The 21849-nt window shown below is 36.6% G+C and overlaps 2 protein-coding genes across 2 annotated transcripts in view; one reads left to right on the top strand and one right to left on the bottom strand.

Moving 5' to 3' along the window:
* Positions 1-21849, bottom strand: part of LOC127841555 (nose resistant to fluoxetine protein 6-like) — a 370059-nt gene that overhangs the window by 58764 nt on the left and 289446 nt on the right. The window lies entirely within an intron of this gene.
* Positions 1-21849, top strand: part of LOC127841526 (RNA polymerase-associated protein CTR9 homolog) — a 73344-nt gene that overhangs the window by 20374 nt on the left and 31121 nt on the right. The window contains exons 4-12 of the mRNA XM_052370401.1: positions 5309-5396; positions 7844-7933; positions 8799-8977; positions 12162-12357; positions 13764-13871; positions 15933-16052; positions 16973-17089; positions 18349-18567; positions 18781-18964. Coding sequence (XP_052226361.1) covers positions 5309-5396; positions 7844-7933; positions 8799-8977; positions 12162-12357; positions 13764-13871; positions 15933-16052; positions 16973-17089; positions 18349-18567; positions 18781-18964 — 1301 coding nt within the window. The remainder of the gene's footprint in view (positions 1-5308; positions 5397-7843; positions 7934-8798; positions 8978-12161; positions 12358-13763; positions 13872-15932; positions 16053-16972; positions 17090-18348; positions 18568-18780; positions 18965-21849) is intronic.

Here is a 21849-nt window from a genome sequence, read left to right on the forward strand (position 1 = left end):
AGTGCTTCAAGCTGCTTTCTGGAGGAATCCGACCACCTTCTCCTTATTATCTTCGTTCTCTTGAGTGCCAACAAGACAATTTGTATAAGTTGGGTCCTCTTGTAGTGGCTCAAACTGTAGTTTCTTCTATGGCGTAAGTACACTGGTGCCATCCGAGAATTAAGAACTATACTGTAATAACAAAGATTATAAGAGGACTTGATTCTACTATCTCTGGCTGTAAACCCTCTATATGGGTTTTGCTGTGATGGGAAAAAATATGCGAACCTTCCCGCCGCAGCTGCAAAATCAGCTAGAGATAACAGGTAACGTATTTATGATATTAAAACAAATTTTCTTAAGTAAAATTCATTTTAATTATTAAATACTTACCTGTTATCGGTAAGTCCCACCTCCCACCCCGCTCATCGCCTTTTTATGTTTGCGTAAAGGAAAGATGAGTTGTGGTTCTTGATTTCCTGTTAGGTTGCATTGTACTATGTTTAACCTGATTTGGATTCTTATAGAGGTGGACGATTCCCAGCGCTTGAATATTTTCCGGATGAAATAACTCCCTTGGAAAGGGTAGCTAGAGATAACAGGTAAGTATTTAATAATTAAAATGAATTTTACTTAAGAAAATTTGTTTTAAGGATTTAGCATAGTTCAAACAAGGGAAACAACTACGGTCTATGCATCTTCTTTTTATTACAGATTTGCCTCCCTTTAATTCATTCAAAATCTCATTTTACAGCAGAGATTCCAAATCTGACCTGTAAATGAGCCCCATCTTTACTGCCAGTGCTAGGTTACCTTTTCCCATTTGATCATTCTTAAGTATTGGTATTGTAATGCTGCTACTGCTGCTGCTACTGCTACTACTACTACTACTACTACTACTACTACTACTACTACTACTACTACTACTACTACTACTACTACTTCTACTACTACTACTATTACTTCTACTACTACTACTACTACTACTCCTACTACTACTACTACTACTACTACTTCTACTACTACTACTACTACTACTACTACTACTACTACTACTACTACTACTACTACTACTACTGCACCACCACCACCACTTATTCTACCATGTCTACTATTACTACTTCTACTACTACTGCCACTACTACTACTACTTTTACTACTACTACTACTACTACTACTACTACTACTACTACTACTACTACTACTACTACTTGTACTACTACTACTACTACTACTACTACTACTACTACTACTACAGGGTCTTCCGCAGGCCATTTAAGCGCCCCTTGCTGGGGCGCTTGAATTTCGAAATAAGAGTCCCCGGGGCGCTTGAAATTTTCCGATCAGTGTATTCTTCAGTAAAAGAAAGTGGAGATTGTCCAAAAAAATCAAGGTTTCCCTATCAGTGTATCAATATTCCCTGTTTTAAAAGAGCACTCTGTACCTACTTTCACAAGTAATCGCCATAAACACCACATGGGGTAATGGATAATCCACTGATAAGAGAATAGCATGACGCGCGTATCGATTATTCTAGCCACATTACACGGTCATTTAAATGCTGAAAAGGATGTATCTGGTAACTTTCCAGTCGTCAAACTGTGAAGTTCATCGTCCAATCGGTTACGCGAATGCTTATGAGGGCGGGGTTAACTATTGACCATTATATTTGATTGACGTCGGGCATGAAGTACCAGTAAGAGTTTATCGCAGCTTGATTAGCAAGAAGTTGTACCATTTGAGTAATATCAAACCGGTAATTAGTACAGTACAGAACATTAAAGACGGTTTCGGGCATCATCATCACACCTTTTTACTGTAAACAAGTGTTACCTATGACTCATAATTAATACGAGAAATTAATTGCAAGTGGTAAACAATTAATTATTATAGCGAGTAAGTTGTGCAAATGATCCCGGTTACAATTGTGTGATAACAATTTATTTAATTCCAGTACAAGTATATTTCAACATGTCCATTTATAGAACTGATTCACCTAGTTTTTCTGACATTTATTCGACACGTTATGCGCTTTAACAAATTTTCATTGAATTAATTACGCACACTTGTTAATGTTTCGTCTGATAATCGATAGTTAGAAGACTGATGATGGCAACCGGCTGTGATCCTCGTGGACAACGTGAATTTCATGCATAATTCCGTCAAAACATTTATTCGACTTGTAAAGTGTTTAAACAAATTATCGTTGAATTTATAATGCAACGGTTAACATTTGTTGAAATCTCAAATGGGAATAATAAAATTTGTTATCCGAAACCCATTCCCGTAAGTCGATGTTAACGCGTTTTTAATCCGAAACACACTTCTGAATGTAAATGTTACCGCAACGTTAAATATTTTTGCTTCAAATTAGCGGTGCAAATTTATTTTTTGTTGAATTTTTTTCTCAATTTAAAAGAGCGCAAAAATTATGCAGCATGTACAACGTAGCGTCTATTGCATATTACAGGGCTCACGCAACTGGGCGACTCGGGCGATTATATCGCCGCGGCTTCCCTGTAATCGCCCTGATCAAAAGCACTGGCGATAACCACTTCGCCCTAAAATCTGGCAATTATCGTATCCGCAGCGCTATCAAAGTTGCTTCTGTTTATTACCGAATACACGCCGACGTCAATCAACTGACCGAATCGACGAAACTCCGCCCCCTGGCGTATTAAATTACCTATTGAAAATTGATAAGCAACCATTCACAGTGCTCGTCATACAGGTATTTGGCAGGGTTCTCTCCTGACTAATCAGAGCGTGGGTTACAAACTCCATTTCGGCTAATAGAAAACATGCCGACACCGGGTGAGACACTTTGTTAATTGATGACAATTTTTGCATTCAATGTCCCCAAAACAATGTGGATTAAAAGAATGTCAGTCTCTATGTATTAATTGGTATATGTTCTTGGTAGACAGGTATGTATATTTTATGCTCCTCGCCCGTATTGTCCGTTTTTCAAACCGTGAAAACTTGCTTTTCGCGAGTAGTAGATGGCTTTAAATGGTCAGGGACGGGAAAAGATGAGATGATGCCGACGAAAAGTGCGCATATAACAGTATTTGCTATGATTATAGGTGTCTATCGTAACCGGTGTTTATTTTTGGTGTTATCACTTCATATACACTTATAATTGTTAATGCAGCATCAACATACTAAAACAATATCCTGGAAAGAGAAAAATAATGCATTTAATATCAAGCGTACTTTTGTTTGACAACTGATCATGTACGATGTAAATTTAGTTTTAGTGCAGATTCGTTCATACGACACACGAACACTAACTCCGATCCTTATAAAAAAGACAATTCCTCTCGGCTTAGAGGGCTGGGCCAGTAATGTGAAATATCGAATATAATACTTTAAGATACGCTGGCCGAAACGCTTGGAGTGATATTATGCGCATATAACAGTATGTGCTTTGTTTATAGGTGTCTATCGCAACCGTAAATTTAGTTTTGGTGCAGATTCGTTCATACGACACACGAACACATATCGAATATAATACTTTAAGATACTAGCATAAACGCATAAAACCCATTTTCGCATGACGCGGCTGTGAAAGAGTGATTTAAATGTGTCGAAAAAAATCTAGGTAGATCAATTCCCGCGTCGTTGCGGTAATGTTTGTTAAAGTTGTTATTGTCATGCAAACTCGTTGATTTAATCCAATGTTTAATGTTAGCAAGTGTTTGTTTTTTAATTGAATTGTAAACAAAGAGTCTGTAAAAGTCTTCGGAAAATTTGCACTCCGTGTGAATTGACAGTTTGACGTCATCAAAGGATAGCCGCTTCCTGTCTGAAGCAATAATGCGACAAATTTCTCGCCGACAAAATTGGCTTCCTTTGTCTAGCAATCAACATGCCGAACTTATCGTGTGTTTGTTCCTCATTGGTAATTGTCCAATTAAATAATAGCATGTGCATAGCTCCGCCTTCGAATCTTTTGCAGAGAACGGAGGTGGAGTTTAACAGTTAATTGAGCAAGTGTTATACGCAAGTTGAGTTCCGATGTGCCGAAATTATTATGGCGGACGCCCGTGTTTACAAAACTCCTAAACGCATATATCATAAATAAGGGCAGTGTTTTATTAGATGATTTATATTATTTTATCTACTTAAATATCGGGTTTGTTTAATATAATTAACATGTTAAACAATATTAATGCGTCACAGACTCGGAAATAAATTTGATCGGGTCGCAATTTTACTGACGCTGATTTTCCTATTGTCTGTCATTTTTACCCGAAATAAATCTTGAAAAGTCATTGAAAGTCTGCAAGCTGTACTATAAGTAAAGAAGTGTTTTTTGTACTGAGCTGAAGTGCTCAAATTCAAACATACATGTATATATTGAGTTTTATGCTTTGCTGTTGTGTCATATGTATGAAGTGATAAATTAGTGCTTATAAAACTGATTTTTCAACATTATTTTCTTATGTTTTTATGCTTATATTTTTGTCAGTAATACATTTATTAAAAGGAATGATTTTATTACTTTAGTTCAAATACATTAACAGGTCATGGTTCACAATGGTCCATTGGTGATCGCAAAAGATCCACTTCTCCCTAAAACTGCCCCACTTCTCCCTCTCCAGAGCTTATAAGGGAGAAGTGACTTCTTCCAAAAATTGGAGTCTAGCTTGAGCCCTGATACAAATGGCGTGTATTGAGCGTTTTAACAAGCGCACAACAGGTCAGGGGATTGACACATATTCAGAGGCATTATTTCATCAAGTCTATAAATAGTCACTTAAAAAATGGCAAGGTTTGTGTTAAAGAAATAACTGAAAGCTTTTATCGTAAATATTTACCAGAAAGAGATTGATAAAAACGGAGTAAACGGGATTATCGGGTAATAAATAGAAACTTGAAAAAAGTAAGTATACAGTAATAGAGTCGTGTTGAAACGGATGTAATGGAAAAATCGTTCGAGTCGGGATTTTACTATCTGTGCGGAAAGGTTTAAATCAATTAAACAATATAAAAAAATTATTTTTAAATGACTGGGGGATTTTTTTTAAGAGTCATAGCGCACCAAATGACGTCTTTTGACGCTGTTTTTCTTTGAGTTATAACGTACCACAGAACGTGAATTGACACGTTAAATTTTAAAAAAATCAACGTCTGGAGGGGACACCCCTCCCCAACCCACCCCCGCTCGGCCCCGGGGCGCCTGAAAAAATTCCTGGGGAAGGCACTGTACTACTACTACTACTTATGGAGAAAGTTGACCCTCAGACATAATATGAGGGCTGTTATTGTCAAAATGCTTTAGGTTTTGCTGACAGTTATTTAGTCATGTGATTGTGTTTTCCAGAGAGAAAAACAAGGACCAGAAACGTGAGCTGTTCACCCAGGCAACCCTCCTGTATACAACAGCAGACAAAATCATCATGTACGACCAGGTATGACATTGGCAGCAGTCAAAGTAATGTCAGCAACTGGTATTGGGGTTGTTAAGTTAACACTCTTATTGCTAACACTAATTTATAATATTGTGGTAAGAAAAACATTGTAAGTAGATTCAATGTCCTTGATACTTAGTATAAGTTTCAAATGAATTTTAAAAGTTGGTATTTATTGAATTTTAGCACATATAATATGTAGAGCTGCAACGATTCACCAACAGCTTGATTTGATTCCATTTCGATTTCAGACACTCCGATACCGATTTTTTCGATTCGATTCATCTTCAAACCTAGTTTTATCATATATTCACTCTTTTGCCTCAAAATTAACATTTCTGTTCAAATGTGATTTCAATAAAACACATAAAAAAGAAAAGCAAATTAGGAATTTTAATATAAAAACTTCTGACTAGAAGATTGTGTTGATTACACAATAATAATAAAAAAATAATAATCATAAGAACGTATCTGAAATCAGTTGAATGGTAGTACTATCACATAATACTTTTACCCAAAACCACAATAAGCATGTCTACCATTGTGACATGACAGCATCACCTGTTACCTGTAGGACAAATCACATTCTCTAATAAACTTAACAAAATTCCAACAGAAATAGAACTACTTTTCTGGCTCACGACTTCAGTAGTTGCTTTTGTGTGACCTCTAAGTCTTGCTAAATCAACGTTATGTTTGCGTTTGACATGTTGCATTAGATTAGTGGTTCAGCCGGACTTTGCGTACGCCACATCCGTGAAGCACAGTTTACACTTTGCTTTATCGGTAGGGCTACCATCCGGAAACCCCAAATACTGCCACACTTTTGAATTTAGATTCTTAGGCGCATCTGATAATTTCAATTTGTTGGCAACAACTTGTTTTTTTCTACTTTTTTCGTAGACCGTAACACACTTATTGATTGGATGACTAAAGTAATAAGCAACCAATCGCGCGGGTCGTAATTACAAGTAAACATAAAACCTTCACCTTCCCGTATCAATAGTCAGTATACAACATGCTTTACGTATCTATGTATATATATGTATATATGTTAAAGAATCAAATCGAATTTGGTAGGTTTGGTATCGTAATCGAATCGAAGCATTTCCAATCGATTTTCGATGAATTGGATCGAATCGTTGCAGCTCTAATAATATGCCACCATTTATAACGTGAATGCGATTGTTAAAATCCAAAATGGAATGAAAAAAAGAATGAAGACCAGAAACCTGTAAATCAGACGGAAAATGGCTGCCATTTTTAGCTCGGCTGTTTTCGGAGAAAACCCGAGGTATTGTCATAGCCAGCTCTTCGTGTCGTCTGCTGTTCGCGTCGTGCTAAAACCTTGACATTGACTCTAAAATTAAAGTGCTTCCACCTACAAGTTTGAAACTTCATGTGTAGATGCACCATGATGCGTTCTACACGCCACACCCATTTTGGGGTCACTAGGTCAAAGGTCAAGGTCGCTGTGACCTCTAAAAAAAAAAAAATATCTGACAAGCTTTCATTTATTCAAAGCTGCACCCGCAGCCGAGCATTGGCACCCATTATGCGGTGCTCTTGTTATATTGTGCAATCCATTCATCTGGGTCATTGAAAAGCTAAACAATGCACACAAAAAAAGGAAGCGTAATTATCATATCGAGCATGGGTTGCGTAGCACTATATTTTTCTGACAATTTTGTAATTTTTCAGCAAGAGACTTGAAGTCACATGCATTTCTTTTAAAGCATGCAAAAATAAGAGTTCATGTACATCATGTCATTTTTCCTCAGGAAAAGCATTGGCTTTTAATTTGAATGCTGAAGAAAAATATTGTAGCTCATTGGAGACAGGGCTACAGTTGCTGAGATATATGAGTATGAACGTAAAACTGTTCATCGGTTACTAGTATGTTGAACATGTGGGGTCATTGTTTGTCGCACTACACAGGGGTGAATGTGATGAACAATGAAGGCGTCGAGAACCTGGACCAAACAGGAAAACACTAAGAAGTCCCTGTTGACACCTACAATTACCCGTGAAAAAGACCTCGTTGACACCTACCTTTACCAGCCTAACGTTAACTGTCAATGTTGAAGTGCACAAACATAAACGCAGACAAAGAAATGTTTGCATTATTCTATTCAAACATTGTAATTATTGTACAAAACTGTTGCTACACGTTCAAATCTGCTGTTACCAACTTTTTGTTGTTTCAGTCTGTAATAGGGTATAGTTTTCTGGAATAAAAAAAGGCATCTATTATGAATATAATCGTTTACGAAATAAATTGTTTGCAATGTAGCAGCCAGAATAGTGTTTTATCAATGTATGACACATACAAACTTTGTTAATTGAAATTTGGAGGTACAAAACTGCGCGCAATACATGACAAAATACGGAAACAGTACTGGTAAGTGACAAGTCTCATGGCTGTTTGACCACACATTTTGTTACAGAATCACCTGCTGGGCAGAGCCTACTTCTGTCTGCTGGAAGGCGACAAAATGGAGCAGGCTGATGCACAATTTAACTTTGTTCTTGGACAGGTAACAATTGACTCAGAATCATGGGCTATGCACAGTTACACCTTTTTATCTCACCTGTGCACATTGTGCTCATGGTGAGCTTTTGTGATTGACTTTTGTCCATTCTGCGTTGTGCGTTGTGTGCTGTCAACATTTGCCTTGTTAAAATCTAGAGGGCTTATTTTTATGTCTGATTTTCATGAAATTTGATTTCTTCCAATTATATCTTGGACATGTTCAAAAATGGAACATGTTGTTTTTTTTCTTATACAGTAGATTCCGCTTAATTGAATAGCCCATTTGTCACGTCCGAATATTCAATTATCCGGAGTATTCAATGATACGGAATCAGTTATATTTCCATGTTGAAATCAAGCAGAAGCACTGAAGTTTGTTTTTTGCTTGGGAAGATTTCTTGAGAAGATTTCTTGGGAGTTATAGCTGTAAACTTATAACATGTTTATTATCAGGCCAGTATTACTGTACTAGCTGTTATTCTATAGACAAAAGACAATTGAAAGGAAGATTTAGAAGATTGCAAAAAATACTTGTATTAAAATTTCATTTTTTTTATATTTTGTGTGTGCAAATTATGATGAACGTCAAACATTTTATTTAGATTAATGCTTTTAAGTCGTATGGGCAATCAGAATATTTATTACAAAATTTAAGTAATCGTTCCAAACATCAAAATAGGCCAACCAAAATTACAGCATAGCAAGACTCTGAAAAAAAAGACAAAGTGTTTGTATTTTACACATGAATTCACAATCTAACAAGTCAAATACCCCTAGCCTGAAACAATGTTGGATAATAGTTATCCAGATTTATTCAATCGGCAGCAGGAGTTCTGTTACATAATCTAAGGTGTCATTTCTTATTTTAGTCCAACAACAACATTCCATCATTGCTGGGCAAGGCCTGTATTGCCTTCAACAAGAAGGAATATCGTGGTGCCCTGGCGTATTACAAGAGGGCACTGCGCACCAACCCTGACTGCCCTGCGTCTGTCCGTCTTGGAATGGGGCACTGCTTTATCAAACTCAACAAGATTGACAAAGCTAGGTATTCTCCACAACCAGAACTTGAACAGAAATAAAGATGTCTGATATTTTTATTAAGTTGTTGTAATAGATCATGCAGCTATATACCAATGATAACTTTTTGTTTGTTAGATATTTGTGATTCAGTGTTTACTATTTATGCTATGTTTATTAGCTTTTACAATTAAAATTAGAAATTAGTATTTTTTTATTTCTTGATTGATATTTGAATAATTAGTTAAGCATTAAGAAATAAATTTGGTCCTTATAAATAGAAATAAACATGCAGTTGTGTACTGAACAAAGTAGTAGTACAAAATGTGGTAAATACATGTACATAGAATTAATATTTTGATGCCTTGCGCAATAATGTTACACAACTTGCTATCCATACATACCTAAGTAATGAATCACTGGCGTTTGTTATCCACAGGATAGAGTTTAGTAAAGTCACGAAACTTGCCAGGTAAACATACATAATAAGATCATAGTTCTGCCATTTACAAAGGATGACATATGAGCTTGCATTGCATAGATATTTTGCAACATTTTACATCATTCATACTTAAGTAAGTAATATCACTGTCATACCTTTCATATTGTATTAATGAAACCCTGTTGTTTTGCTGTCCCAAGGTTTGACCTTTTCTTGCACACTAATGCAGCGATTTTTCTTCTCCAATTGAGAAAAGTACCTGTACCATTCCAATCTGGAAAAATTAGCGCGAAAATCCTGATATTGGGTAAATTCGCGTTGTTCAATCTTCCAATTAGAAATTAAAGGCGTTTTAATTGCTTGACATAAAATGCAAAAAATCTACTCAAATATTGATTAACATTCATTTTGGCTTGAAAAGTTCAGTGTAAGTGCTCATTTTATTTGTTTACTTGCAGATAATGCACTTTGGAACAAAATTGACGGACTTTGCCTTCCTTTTGGGAAATTTTAAGACAGATATTGGGAATTTTGTATTTTTTAGCTCCACTGGCCAAAGGCCAGCGGGGATTATGTCATGGTCCTGTGTCCGTCGTGTGTGCGTCCGTGCGTTAACTTTTTCTTTAAACATCTTCTCCTAAACTACTGGTCCTATTCTGATGAAATTTCTCAGGAATGTTCATATGGTGAACCTCTTTCAAATTTGTTCAAATTATGCCCCTGGGGTCAAATTTGACCCTGCCCCGGGGGGTCAAAAAATTGAAAATTTGCTTAAATGAGGCCTATTTTGTGCAAACTTTAAAAATCTTCTTGTCCATAACCATTGGGCATAGGGCTACCAAATTTAGTATGCAGTGACATCTTATAGTCCTCTACCAAGTTTGTTCAAAATATGCCCCTGGGGTCAAAGTTGACCCTGCCCCGGGGGGGGGTAAAAAATTGAAAATTTGCTTATATAAGGCCTATTTTGTGCAAACTTTAAAAATCTTCTTGTCCATAACCATTGGGCCTAGGGCTACCAAATTTGCTATGTAGTGACATCTTATAGTCCTCTACCAAATTTGTTCAAATTATGCCCCTGGGGTCAAATTTGACCCTGCCCTGGGGGGTTAAAAATTGAAAATTTGCTTATATAAGGCCTATTTTGTGCAAACTTTAAAAATCCAACTGTCCATAACCATTGGGCCAAGGGCTACCAAATTTGGTATGTAGTGACATCTTATAGTCCCCTACCAAGTTTGTTCAAATTATGCCCCTGGGGTCAAATTTGACCCTGCCCCGGGGGGTCAAAAATTGAAAATTTGCTTATATAAGGCCTATTTTGTGAAAGCTTAAAAAATCTTTATGTCCATAACCATTGGGCCTAGGGCTACCAAATTTGGTATGTAGTGACATCTAATAATCCTCTACCAAGTTTGTTCAAATTATGCCCCAGTGGAGATTACTGCGGCCGTTTGGCGGCCGTTTGGCTGTGACCAACAACAATATCAACATCTTGTAAACATGAGATAAAACCCTGTCATTTAGTGCCATTTTAGGTCAGATGGTGACTGCTTACAAAGGCATTGAAGTAAGAACATGTGTTATGAATGTTTTTCTTACAAACTGAAAAAAGTCGGGTTTTATTTAAATTTGTCGAAAGTGACCATATATCCAGATGAAAATTTTTTGGATGACATGTTAATTCCATGTCTTTTTTGTAGTGTTTAAACCAGATTAATAACATATTATTGATTTTAAAAACACAACTTCCATGAACATAATTATTTCAAGAAAAGTCAATATATGATACTGCACGGTAAACTCAAACTTTGTATCCAAGAGAAGGTGTTGAAATTAATGAAGTGCAATGTTCTTAACTATTGTATATGCTGCATTTTAATAACTAATGATTCATTGTTCCATTTGTGAATCGTGACTCATGAATTGTGGATATGATTGTCAATTGCTCAACGATCCATATATATTTCTGACCATTTCATAATTTTCTTAATATAAGTTATGAATTGATCTTAGAAGTCAAATGTATTACTTAATTAAATACATTTATAAATATAAAGAAATAATCTTTAGATTATCATAATATTCTCAGGCCTGTTGGTCTTAGGGATGTGTGGGTTGATGAGCAATTTCTCCTTTTATCACAATTATTTCTACCCTGATCATTTCCTTCATATTCCATTTAAATTTAATTTGAAAAGTCCAAAATGTGTTGTTTGGTAAAGGGTTACGGCATTTTGATTCCTATGGGTCTTGTGAATCTGTTTCAAAAATCAAATGCGTAGATTTGATCTTCAGCATCTAAAAATATATGTGAAATAGAATGTATGACAATATCTTTTGGAGAGATAATTGTACCTACGTTATAAGCAAAGGACCTGTGCAACAATTCCCGGACTTTTAAGTCTGTTTAGTTAACACGGTAGTAACTTTTTCCATATATAAAAATGCTCACCCTTCCAACTTTAAACCCCCAGTGGGACGAGGGATGGAAAGAGAAAGTCACATGCTTGAGTACATTTCAACCCATGCGCATTGCACGTTTTTTTCGCAAAGAAAAAACAGTGGAGTGATACAGGGCCATCGTTGCCCTCTTGTTTTTCAATTGGGAAAGTACCTTTTATGGGTGCTTTTATAAAGAAAGAAAAACATCACTGTAATGACATACAACTTTCCAGCTGAGTAATATAATTAATGTAATGTCATGTTCACAGAATGACATTTTAGTTTAAATGAGAATGCAATCCTGTTGTTAATTGCCTTCTCATAGGATGGCGTTTGAGCGTGCCCTGCAGCTGGACGGAAAGTGTGTGGGTGCTCTGGTAGGGTTGGCTATCCTGGAGATCAACAACAAGAGCCAGGAGTGCGTCAAGAACGGTGTGCAGCTCCTCTCCAAGGCATACACCATCGACTCCACCAACCCCATGGTCCTCAACCATCTCGCCAACCACTTCTTCTATAAAAAGGTCAGACCATAGGACAGGCTTGCATTTGTTTAAGCTCAATTCCATTGAAGGTCATTGGTAAACCATCTCAATTCCACACACAAAACTGACTTTTATCACATTGCTAATCCCTTTTTTAGCTCGACTATTATATATGAAATATATATAGTGGAGCTATCCTACTCACTCCGGCGGCGTCGTTGCCATTCCCATGTCCGTTTGCGTGCAAATGTTAAAGTTTGCCTACTACCCCAAATATTTTCAATGTCCTTTGACATATTGCTTTCATATTTTGTAAACTTGTTGACCATCATAACCCCAACCTATAAACAAGAGCAGACAACTGTATCAAGCATTTTGACAGAATTATGGCCCTTTATACTTAGAATATGCATATTATTGATAAATCTATGTTAAAGTTTGCGTACTACCCCAAATATTTCCTGTGTTTCTTGACATATTGCTTTCATATTTTGCATACTTGTTAACAATCATGACCCCAACCTATAAACAAGAGCAGACAACTGTATCAAGAATTTTGACAGAATTATTGCCCTTTTATACTTAGAATATGCATATTATTGATAAATCTATGTTAAAGTTTGACAAAACAACACTTACCTTACATACCACAATGCACCCCCCCCAACCCCCCCTCCAATTTTTTTCTTTCTTATTTTTTGAAAGATCATCTATTAAATGATCACACACCCACATTATACCCCCCTCTCCCCCCCCCCCCAACCCCCCCCCATTTTTTTTTCTCTTATTTTTGAAAGATCATCTATTAAATGATCACGCACCCACATTATACCCCCTCTCCATGAAGGCTTAAGTTATACTGTCAAGCACTCGAATAGTCAAGCGCGCTGTCCTCTGACAGCTCTTGTCAAATTTAAGGTGAAAAATTGTTCATAGCTCAGTTCTTTTGATTCCCCCCCCCCCCCCAATAATTTAACTAGCTTATGACACCTACAAAAAGTTGAAAGTGCACTTTCTTGGTGTAAACAGTACTTGATATTGTTGAAACTATCATGCGAATGTTCCCTCAATGGGGAATTAATTTTTACTCACCAGGATGGACATCATTGTATCTACAACACCATATGACATTTTTTGCTTTAAGTTAAGAAAAAAATGCATAATTGAATTTATGGAGTGTGAATCTATTTGATTCATTATGCCTTAAGCCATCCAGTAATCTGGGACTGATGGACAGGACTAATAAACAAGTGTTTGACATGCTTTTAATCAAGTTAAGTATGAGTTAAAAGTATGAGTTGTATGAATACAAAATCTAAAGTGAGTGCTAGAAATATTATATATAATGTCTTTTTTTTTTATTAGTGAAGTATGTCAAATTAGATGCAACTCCCTTGAGATATTTATTGCCAGTGCCCAAATTATGACATTGTCTATGCTGACAGGACTACCAGAAGGTTCAGCACCTGGCCCTGCACGCCTTCCACAACACAGAAAATGAAGCCATGAGGGCAGAGAGCTGTTACCAGCTGGCAAGGGCCTTCCATGTGCAGGTACATACATCTGGAATCTTGATAAGAGGCGTTCTGGAGTTTTATTCCTAAATGCTTTCAGATATTTACCTGATTCTTTTGTATTTGAGTCTAACAGATCATGTTCAAGTTTAGTTGTTGTCCTTTGATATTTTTGGAAAAATTACGTGCCAAGGGCTTAGACATTTTCTCTAGAATAACAGTTTTACAGATTTTTTCCATAACACATCCAGAAACATACCATATTTTTGTTGTGTCAGATACTGACCTTATCTTTATGTGACTTACAAATCAAATTTTAGTTTTGTTACGGTCCATTGATTTTTAGCTCGACTATTATATATGAAATATATATAGTGGAGCTATCCTACTCACCCCGGCATCGGCTTGAGCGTCTGCGTTAGCGTCTGCGTTAGTATGCAAATGTTAAGGTTTCGTACTACCCCAAATATTTTCTTTGTCCTTTGACATTTTGCTTTAATATTTTGCATACTTGTTTACCAACATGACCCTAACCTATGAACAAAAGCAGACAACTCTATCAAGCATTTTGTTATAATTATGGCCCCTTTTCCACTTAGAATATGCAGCAAATCTTAAAGTTTGCGTACTGCCCCAACTATTTTCAATGTCCCTTGACATATTGCTTTCATATTTTGCATGCTTGTTTACCAACATGACCCCAACCTATAAACAAGAGCAGACAACTCTATCAAGCATTTTGTCATAATTATTGCCCCTTTTATTCTTAGAATATGCATGTTATTGATAAATCTATGTTAAAGTTTGCGTACTACCCCAAAATATTTCCTATATCCTTTGACATATTGCTTTTATATGTTGCATACTTGTTTACCAACATGACCCCAACCTATAAACAAGAGCAGACCACTGTATCAAGCATTTTGACATAATTATGGCCCCTTTTACACTTAGATAATTGAACATTTTGCTTAAATTGCCATAACTTTTTTATTTATGATCACATTTTATTATTACTTTGACAAAACAACACTTACCTGAATACCACAATGGATTCCGACCAAACAATACCCCACGCCCCTACCCAGAATCCCTCCCCGCCCCCAACATCCCCCCCCCCTCCAATTTTTTTTTTAAAACATCTAATAAATTTCCACACCCCACATTATACCCCCCTCTCACCCCCACCCCCCTACCCCCCCCCCAATTTTTTTTTAAACATTATTTAATAAATGACCCCACCCCACATTATACCCCCCTCTCACCCCCCCTACCCCCCCCCCCCTCAATTTTTAATCAGGTTTTCCGAAGGAAAAAACTGGTTATTAGATTGGCGAATGCGGGCGGGCTGGCTGGCGGGCTGGCGGAACAAGCTTGTCCGGGCCATAACTATGTCGTTCATTGTCTGATTTTAAAATCATTTGGCACATTTGTTCACTATCATGAAGGTGTGTCGCGCGAAATAATTACGTCGATATCTCCAAGGTCAAGGTCACACGTTGAGTTCAAAGGTCAAAAATGGCCATAAATTAGCTTGTCCTGGCCATAACTATGTCATTCATTGTGAGATTTTAAAATCATTTGGCACATTTGTTCACCATCATGGGACGGTGTGTCGCATGAAAGAATCACGTCAATATCTCCAATGTCAAGGTCGCCACGACTAAAAATAGATTTTTTTTAAAAACAAACTTACAAAGGGGGTTAATTTTGTTTGTTCATTTCAAAAGTTCAGTTTGAGTTTTCTCCCTTTATCAGATTTTTTTTTCACAATGAAAACCTGGTTTTGTGACAATTTTGTCCCTTGTTTTTTCCTTTTTTTATTTTTGAAAGATCGTCTAATAAATAATTGAATTTGAACAATTTCCCCATGATGGCTTACGTTATACTGTTAAGCACTCTAATAGTCGAGCGCGCTGTCCTCTGACAGCTTTTGTTTTACCAAGTAACAGGCCTTGGACTTAACAATTTTCTTAAAATAGCTGCTGTGGGGCTTCATAGTGCAGTAAAGGGCATTATGTTTCGTAAACAGAGCTCTTGTTAAAAAATACAATGACATGTTTCTGTACAACAGTGAGATGTTGTGTTGTCAATTTTCAGGAAGATTATGACCAAGCCTTCCAATATTATTACCAGGCCACGCAGTTTGCATCACCCAACTTTGTGCTGCCCTTCTTTGGTCTTGGACAGATGTACATATACAGGGGAGATAATGAAAATGTGAGTGAAATTTGTGCTGCAAGGTTTTCTCCCTTACTGCATTCATAATTCTCACATTTTGTTGTCCCCTATCGGTGAAACCGGAGGGGACTTATGGTTTGCACTCTGTGTGTCTGTCTGTGATTCTGTTTGTGAGTCTGTCTGTCACACTTTTCTAGACCCTGCGATAACTTAAAAAGTTCTTAATATTTTTTCATGAAACTTGAAACATGGACAGATGGCAATATGGAGATTATGCACGTCATTTCATTTTGTTCCTATGTCAAGAATTCTGGTTGCTATGGCAACTAATAAAGTCTGACAATGGTGAAATTTCACCTGTAGGGGGCCATATTGCTTGGCAATGTCTTGTTACTCATAATATATTTCTTTATCTTTTTTTTGTGCAATAAAGTGAATAAATGAATTTTCATAAGCAATTAAATAAGTGATTCATAAATGACAATGGATGTTTTAGATGGGTGTACACATATTCAATATGTGTAATAATTTAACTGGAAATAAAGTAGGTAAACATTCAATTCACAGTTTGTAATAAATGTTATAAATGATGAACGCAGTGCTTTATACATGGTACAGGAATGTAATAAGTATGTTACAACACAGCTATGGTGTAAAGGCATAAGCCAATATTGCTGAAGGTGTGCCAATATTGGTCAATGGCACGCCATAGAAGTGTACATATACCTATTATTCTCACACAAAAACATAGTTAAAACTTAAAATATAACACTTAAGCTTTGATTTCCATTTGTTAAACCGTTTGACATTAGGACCTTGATGAATCTTAAATCTTTCGCAGTCATAGTGCCAGGTATACTCATTATTGGCTCCAATTGCCAAATTGGATCTTTAGGACTATAATCATATAAACTATGTCTTATAGTTTGATATCCATTGTGTATGTGTATATGTTCCAGGCGTCCCAGTGCTTTGAAAAGGTACTCAAGGCCCAGTCACACAACTATGAGGCCATGAAGATACTGGGGTCTCTCTACTCCAACTCCAGTGACCAGGCCAGGAAGGAGACTGCTAAGGTGACACTTCTTGTGTTTGGCAGCTCACCTACGCACACTATGATCATAATGAGCTTTAGGGATAGCACAATATATCAGTGTGTTCGTGGTTTTGTTATCTGATAACATTTCCTCATTAACTGCAGCACAGAATTGTATGAAACTTGACATTAATATTTCTTAAGTGGTCCTCTATAAATACTGTTGAAATGGTTTCAGTTATTTGATTAATTTGGTCATTTGGAAATGCCTTAAAAATTCTGATCTGAAACCACAAATCCCAAAGCTTTATTATTTGGTATGTAACATCATCCAAAGAGCTTCTACAAAGTTTGTTCAAGTAACTACATCTGGTCAGAATTGGCCCTGCCCTGAAGTCACAAGGTTTTACCTAGACTTAAATAGGGGAAATTTTTAAAAATCTTTAGGTCTAAAACCTCAAAGCTTATGACTTTCATATCTTGCATGTGGTATCATCTAGACTTTTTGAAGGAAGTTTGTTTATATTATCCTGCTGAGTTTGAAACTGACACTTTCACTTGATTCATTAGTTTTACAAAGACTTGCATATCAAATACATTACAAAAATCTTCTTGTTTCGAACCACCAAAGCCTAAGGCATCATCTACAGGTCATCTACAAAGTTTGATTTAGTTATGCATCTGGGATTGAAACAAACCAAGCCCTCGGGATCACCATCTTTTAATAGTCGGTATACAGGGATAAGATTTTTGCAATATCTTGGCTGAGTTGGAAACTGGGCCGGATGACTCTTAAAGCTAGGTTGCCAGGATAGCTCTTAAACAAACTTGTTACCACTCTAGATTCCCCATTTATGACTCAGTGGTGATGAAACTTGGTCTGACAATTTTCCTGACTATATGAAGGTTATTTTAGTATTTGGGGAAAGTGGAGTCAAAAACTTGATCATGAGATCAAGTATTCAGCAAAATATATCTGTGATCTCAGGTGAGGGTTTAATCGCCAGCGTGGCAAAACTCTACTACCAAAGTTTGTTGGTGTCAGACAAGCAATCGTCTTCTTTACAAAACAGTACAGACTTCATGATTATTTTGTACACTCTGTATGATTATGCTGTACACACTATATGAAGTACAGAAGCAGTCCATTAATATCTTAAGGAAAATAATCTTTTTAAAACATACCCATAAGTTCTGAAGAATCCTAATTTTTCTAAGATTTTTTTTGTGCATTCTAGTTTTTTTCTAACGAATAACACATAACTTTTTTATTAACATAAACATAAAATTTGCTTTCAGGCCCATCTCAAAAAAGTAACAGAGCAATTTGCAGATGATGTAGAGGCGTGGATTGAGCTTGCCCAGATTCTCGAGCAGTCTGATGTACAGGGGGCCCTGTCAGCGTACGGCACGGCAACACGCATCCTCAAGGAGAAAGTGGAGGCAGACGTGCCCCCAGAAATACTCAACAACGTGGCAGCATTGCACTTCAGGCTGGGAAATCTACATGATGCTAAAGTATGTCCTTCTCTGTCTTCTTTCTCATAGGCCAGGTTTAAGATGGCCCACTGTTAATAAATTATTTATCAGTAGTTTTGTTCCATTAATTATATGAAAAGTAGAATTAGTATTCAATAAATAAAATGGTCTGGTTAACTAGGCTTATTTCTGCATAAATGTTCATAATGAAGCCATCCATTCTTAAAAGTTTTTTCCTCTATCCCTCCTTAGAAATTCTACACGTCATCCTTGGAGCGTTCGCGCGCTGAGGCCCAGCATGATGAGACCTACTACAGCGCAATCTCCGTGACCACCACATACAACCTGGCACGACTGCATGAGGCCACGCACGAGTATGATGACGCTGAGAGGCTCTACAAAAATATCCTGCGTGAACATCCTAACTATGTCGACTGTAAGATAAAAGTGAACATGTTTTTCCCCCTTTTTCAGGCCTTCGCCAAGATATTGTTATTGCACCATGGCAAAGACTGCTATTTAGTAATCAGTTTATTAGCTCATCTGTCACAAAGTGACAAGGTGAGCTTATGTGACCGTGTGATGTCCGTTGTGCATGCGTGCGTGTGTGCGTGTGTCCGTCAACGATTTGTTTGTGTAGACAGTAGAGGTCACAGTTTTCATCCAATCTTTATGAAATTTGGTCAGAATGTTTATCTGGATGAAATCTGGGTTGGGATTGTATTTTGATCATCTGGGGTCAAAAACTAGGTCACTAGGTCAAATAATAAACAAGGGACAAAATTGTCACAAAACCAGGTTTTCATTGTGAAAAAAAATCTGATAAAGGGAGAAAACTCAAACTGAACTTTTGAAATGAACAAACAAAATTAACCCCCTTTGTAAGTTTGTTTTTAAAGAAAATCTATTTTTAGTCGTGGCGACCTTGACATTGGAGATATTGACGTGATTCTTTGTGCGACACACCGTCCCATGATGGTGAACAAATGTGCCAAATGATTTTAAAATCTCACAATGAATGACATAGTTATGGCCAGGACAAGCTCATTTATGGCCATTTCTGACCTTTGAACTCAAAGTGTGACCTTGACCTTGGAGATATCGACGTAATTATTTCACGCGACACACCGTCCAATGATGGTGAACAAATGTGCCAAATGATTTTAAAATCTGACAATGAATGACATAGTTATGGCCCGGACAAGCTTGTTCCGCCCGCCCCCCAGTCAGCCAGCCAGCCCGCCAGCCAGCCAGCCCGCCAGCCCGCCCGCATTCGCCAATCTAATAACCAGTTTTTTCCTTCAAACCTGGTTAAAAAACCTTGTGTAGACAATAGACAGTGATTTTTATTTTATTTTGTTTCTTAGAGCCTGTGGCATTTGGATTGGGAAATTAGCGCGATAAACCATGAAATTGGGAAAAATAGAGCGATAAACCATGAAATTGGGAAACATTATAAATATGATTATAAGAACAGAATAAAAATTGCTAAGGTCATGTTTGACAGCATTTTTATATTATAAAGTGTTGCTTTCATGTCTCCTTACAACGTTTAGTTAATATCCTTCCACATGGATATTAAACTTGCAATAATATATAGATTCTTCAATATATATGTACCATTATGATTAAATCATAATCTCTTTAAGAGTATGAATTTAATTCAGGATGTTTTTTAAAGTAAAATATGATATGGTGAAAACATTAACAAATATTAACAAACATGCTTAAGTGTTCTTGCTGTGTTAATGTTGTATTAAATGGAGTTAAAATAATACATTTCATTTGTTTACCTTTTAATATCTTGCACAATTGACATCCAGCGTGACAAACATAATAAAGCAGAATATGCATATGAATCTGATTATACACAGATCCACTAACATATAAATCAAATCATGTTTGTCTCTTTCCATTTTCGAAAGATACCCATCTTAAATGCTTTAACTTTGTGAGTAAACTAACTCCAATTTCCCAACACAGATTTCCGTGACGCACATTCACTGTGAAGATTTCTAATAAATATTTGTTGTTGTTCATCTCAAACGTAGTATTTTGCGTTAATTGACACACACATTAAATTATCTCCTAATAACCATGTGATGTCCGCTGTTAATTTTAGTGATATTTATCATTTTCGCTGCTCATTGCAAACTTCTCGTCTGCTTGCTGCCATCTTGGACATGTGTAAAAACAGGCGTTAACAATCGGGATACATCGACTATCGACGGTATCCTCCACAATATAGAGAGAGATGTGTGGATAGCAACGTAAAATCGTATTCGGCTACATTCGCGAACATTCGTAAGTCAGTTGTCATTCAGCGAAGACTCGACAAGCTCGATCGGCACTCGTTCTACGAAATTAATGCTAAATCACATTGAAATCTTATTGGCTTTATTGGGAAAATGTGGTCATTTTTGGGGAAATTTTGGTCAGATTTTTGGGGAAAAACTTCATTTTTTGCAATTTGGAAGCAGCCGAATATCGGCGGTAATTTTGGGAAAAAAATCACTGATAGAGGTCACAGTTTTCATCCAATCTTTATGAAATTTGGTCAGAATGTTTATCTTGATGCAATCTGGGTCGGGATTGTATTTTGGTCATCTGGGGTCAAAAACTAGGTCACTAGGTCAAATAATAGAAAAACCTTGTAAAAACCTTGTGTAGACTATAGAGGTCACAGTTTTCATCCAATCTTAATGAAGTTTGGTCAGAATGTTTATCTTGATGAAATTGGGTTGGGATTGTATTCGGGTCATCTGAGGTCAAAATCTAGGTCATTAGGTCAAATAATAGAAAAACCTTGTGTAGACAATAGAGGTTATAGTTTTCATCTGATCTTAATGAAATATGGTCAGAATGTTTATCCTGATAATAACTGATTTTGAATCGTTACAGGGCTCCCGCTGCCGTTTGCTAGATTCGCCAATGGCGAAAATTAAACAATTTCAGCGAATGAAATAAACGTTCGGCGAACATTTTTTTCCTGACAAATGCCGTCCCAGATAATAAACTCTTTTAGCTGTAGACTGTGCTTTAATATATCGCCGTGTTATTGACCCCTAAAATTGATACGCAGTCGGCATTATCACTGGTCAGAACCGGTCATCGAGACAAAGGAAAATGACTTGTGTGAAAACAAAACAATGGTGTAATCATTCATTTTATCGGCTTAAATAAACAATAACTGATTAAAGATTAAAGATTGCTGCCAATTTCAATCAATTTAAGTAAAAGCCGTTAGCGAATTATCAACTTAGTCACACAATGAACGTAAGTAAAGAAGTTGATAATTGATTTTAATTTTGAGAAGTTTGT

Source organism: Dreissena polymorpha, chromosome 1 (genome assembly GCF_020536995.1).
Source record: "Dreissena polymorpha isolate Duluth1 chromosome 1, UMN_Dpol_1.0, whole genome shotgun sequence".
In the NCBI taxonomy this organism is placed as follows: Eukaryota; Metazoa; Mollusca; class Bivalvia; order Myida; family Dreissenidae; genus Dreissena; species Dreissena polymorpha.